The sequence below is a fragment of the Odontomachus brunneus genome, unplaced genomic scaffold (genome assembly GCF_010583005.1).
Source record: "Odontomachus brunneus isolate Ranch 3 - 2012 unplaced genomic scaffold, Obru_v1 Obru_scaffold_077, whole genome shotgun sequence".
In the NCBI taxonomy this organism is placed as follows: domain Eukaryota; kingdom Metazoa; phylum Arthropoda; class Insecta; order Hymenoptera; family Formicidae; genus Odontomachus; species Odontomachus brunneus.
Genome location: NW_022639527.1, coordinates 555,241 through 558,484, shown reverse-complemented (window position 1 = coordinate 558,484; position 3,244 = coordinate 555,241). Strand labels below are relative to the sequence as shown.

General features: G+C 36.6%; 1 protein-coding gene across 1 annotated transcript in view; it reads left to right on the top strand.

Moving 5' to 3' along the window:
• The window catches only part of LOC116847431, a 17,107-nt gene that overhangs the window by 6,330 nt on the left and 7,533 nt on the right, over positions 1 to 3,244 (top strand). Inside the window, exons 5-7 of the mRNA XM_032822428.1 lie at positions 1,611 to 1,756; positions 2,024 to 2,180; positions 2,409 to 2,547. Of these exons, the coding sequence (XP_032678319.1) occupies positions 1,611 to 1,756; positions 2,024 to 2,180; positions 2,409 to 2,547 (442 nt within the window). The remainder of the gene's footprint in view (positions 1 to 1,610; positions 1,757 to 2,023; positions 2,181 to 2,408; positions 2,548 to 3,244) is intronic.

Sequence of the window (3,244 nt, the reverse complement as noted above, 5' to 3'; positions counted from 1 at the left end):
ACTCGAACCCGGGTCTTTCGCTTGCCGGGCGACTGCTCTAAACCACTGAATTACCTAGGCTCCGGCCCCAACACACTCTCTCTTGTCTTCTTATTGATGTTATTGTCAAGATGCCGTGTGTTACCTCAGTTCGGTCTACATCCTACATATACAGGGTGTAAAAATTAGACCGACAAACTTTGAGAGGAAATAGAGGACATAAAAACAAACATATTTTGTTAATAATGTTTTTCTCTACGACGCTTCGTTTTAATACTACAGAGTACAAAATAGGAATTTTATGATTTTAACAAAAAACATATAAGTGGAAAAATTAAATTTATTTCAATTACACATATATATTTTAATCTTCAAAAAACAATAAACAAAAGAACAGAACAAAAATGCGCAATTGATTAGCTCAATTTATAATAAATGTTCAAAAATTCCTCCATTTGCTTCAAAACAAAGATGACATTGTCGAATTTATGAGACACCTATTGAAACAGAAGCAGAATTGGTAGCCCGAATTACTGCTGCAGCATATCAGGTTCAAAATATTCCTGCAGTCTTCGAGTGTGTGAGATAATCAATGTTTTGACGATGTTATCTTTGTGTTGAAGTAAATGAAGGAATTTTTGAACATTTATTATAAATTGAGCTAATCAATTGCGCATTTTTGTTTCGTTCTTTTGTTCATTGTTTTTTGAAGATTAAAATATATATGTATAATTGAAATAAATTTAATTTTTCCACTTATATGTTTTTTGTTAAAATCATAAAATTCCTATTTTGTACACTATAGTATTAAAACGAAGCATCGTAGAGAAAAACATTATTAACCAAATATGTTTGTTTTTATGTCCTCTATTTCCCCTCAAAGTTTGTCGGTCTAATTTTTTTACATTCTGTATATACAAAATGAATATGTTGTAGAGATATAGTACGAAATAAAAATCTTACTGTTTTATTTCTTACTGTGATATTTGCAATAATTAACGAGATATTAATTAAAGAAGATTTATGAATAATCACGCGAGATATGGTAGATGAGCTATAGTGAGAATGTCTGCCATCGTGTGCTTGTACATTAAATCAAACTGAACAAAACATTTTTCTATCATTTGCCTAATAATATTGTAGATTTTTAATTATTAATTAAAGAAAGTTGGCGGATGGTCACTCGCAATAATATATTAATGTCATCTAATTAATAACTAAAAATCTAAAAAATTATTAGGAAAAAGATAAAGGACTTTTTTGTTCAATTTGACGTAATGTACAAGCATACGACAGTAGATGTCGCCACTACAGCTCATTTACCATATCTTGTGTGATCATTCATAAATCTTCTTTAATTAATATTTCGATAATTATTACGAATATCGCAAAATGATATAGGACTTTTATGTTCACCTTAATCCGTACTATACTTCCACAAGAGCTTCGAAGGTTATTCGAAGACAGCCTGTATATATTACTATTATTATATTGTTATTATTATTAGATAGCCATTAAATTTAAATTATCGTTTCCACATATCTGGTAATGGCTATTATTAGTTTATCTCTCTTACTTTACTTTGCTTACAAAACCTTTACAAAACCAAATATCGTGTTTGGTCATCCTAGGTGATAACAATTCGGAAACTCGGCCAAACGTGGACCGGAATACGGACGGTCGTTCATCTTTAACCGACGGTGACGGCGCATGTGAGAAAATCACTCACGAATCTTACGGACCTAACGATATAAAAGTTATAAAAAGCGAATTACAGGTACACACACATTAGTATATTGTTCAGCTTATCATTTGAGTTCTTTTCTTAATGTGCCTTCCATTTGGATGAAATTTCGTTGATTAATTTTTAACACGTTGTACAAGTACGCGTTACTTCCCAGCTCTAGTTATCGGTTTGACACAATTAATTAAAGCGTACTTTAATCCAACGCACGGTTCTTATAAGCCTTTCATCTTTATCTCTTTTTGACTTTAATAAACTCATTCCTAAAAAGGATAACGATGAAAATCGCCGGAATTGCAGGACAGCGTCGCAGAGAGTTTCACGGTAATCGCGAATCGTCGCTCGCCGTTGGCCATTCTCGAGGAATACGCGAAGCGGTGCAAGGTGTCAATCAAATACGAGTACAAGCAGAAGCCGAATCTATATGTGATCAACGGTGACCTCTGCGGATTTCGCGGTAACGCTTTATGTCCACACGGACCGCTTTAGGCGGTTGCACGTTATCATCTGTTACGTTAAGCGTGTCAAATATCTCACCTCTTTGCGCAACGACAACACAGGTGCTTTAATATTCCTTTAAACGATCCTATCGCTCCGTAAGTTCATTCGCGCAAGTCTCATCGTTTAAGATTCGCCGCGAGCGTTTCTTCGTGCATCATTAAACGTAGTTTGCATAATGTGCCAGCGATGTCTTGTGCCGCGACCCAAGATCTGGCCAAGAACGAATTGGCAGCGAAAATACTATGGATGGTGGCCGAGCGTCAGATGGATGGCTCGAAACTCTCGTCGTTCGTCTGCGGATTGTCGGATTTTTCGCGAGGGGAGTAAGTTTTCGAGACGAGAGAGCAGCGTTATAAAAGTGATATGTGGTTTCTAAATTTCTTGGAGTGAAATTTGGTAATTATGCATTTTAACAGAGCAACCTCCAATGACCTTGATCTTGACATATGTTATCTTGACATATGTTCACCCTCCTGAATAATCCTCAAAAAGTTTTAGGCAGCGCTCGTTGTTTCTTAAAAAACTATTAACAAAAGAAGTTGCATAAAATGAATGTAATTTTTGGACACCGTATATAAAAACAAAAACAACGAATTTGTAAGTAGGAAGATGCATGCTACACACACATACACACACACTGCTTGGCTGCCTATGCGCTTGCCCGCCCGGCAGGGGGGGCTCGCGGTGAGTGCGTATGTTGCTATTATATATACAGGGTGTCCCGCGGACCAGAAGAAAAATATAAATAGAACACATAAAAGTGAACAAAAATTGTATAGGTCATTTTTCAAACAACCACGTAAAATTTCGAGATATTAATTAAAATAGTTGGACAAATTAGAACGCGCGACGCGACAGGCGGGACATACGGCTTGCAGCGGTCGGCGAAGACAATGGAAGAATGCACACGTACACGGACGCAACACGGAGCTACTCATTTCAATATGCCAAACGGCCCACCTCTCTGGCTTATAAGATAGGCCCGCGAACAATCATCCATTTTCTTCGCCGGCCGCGGCG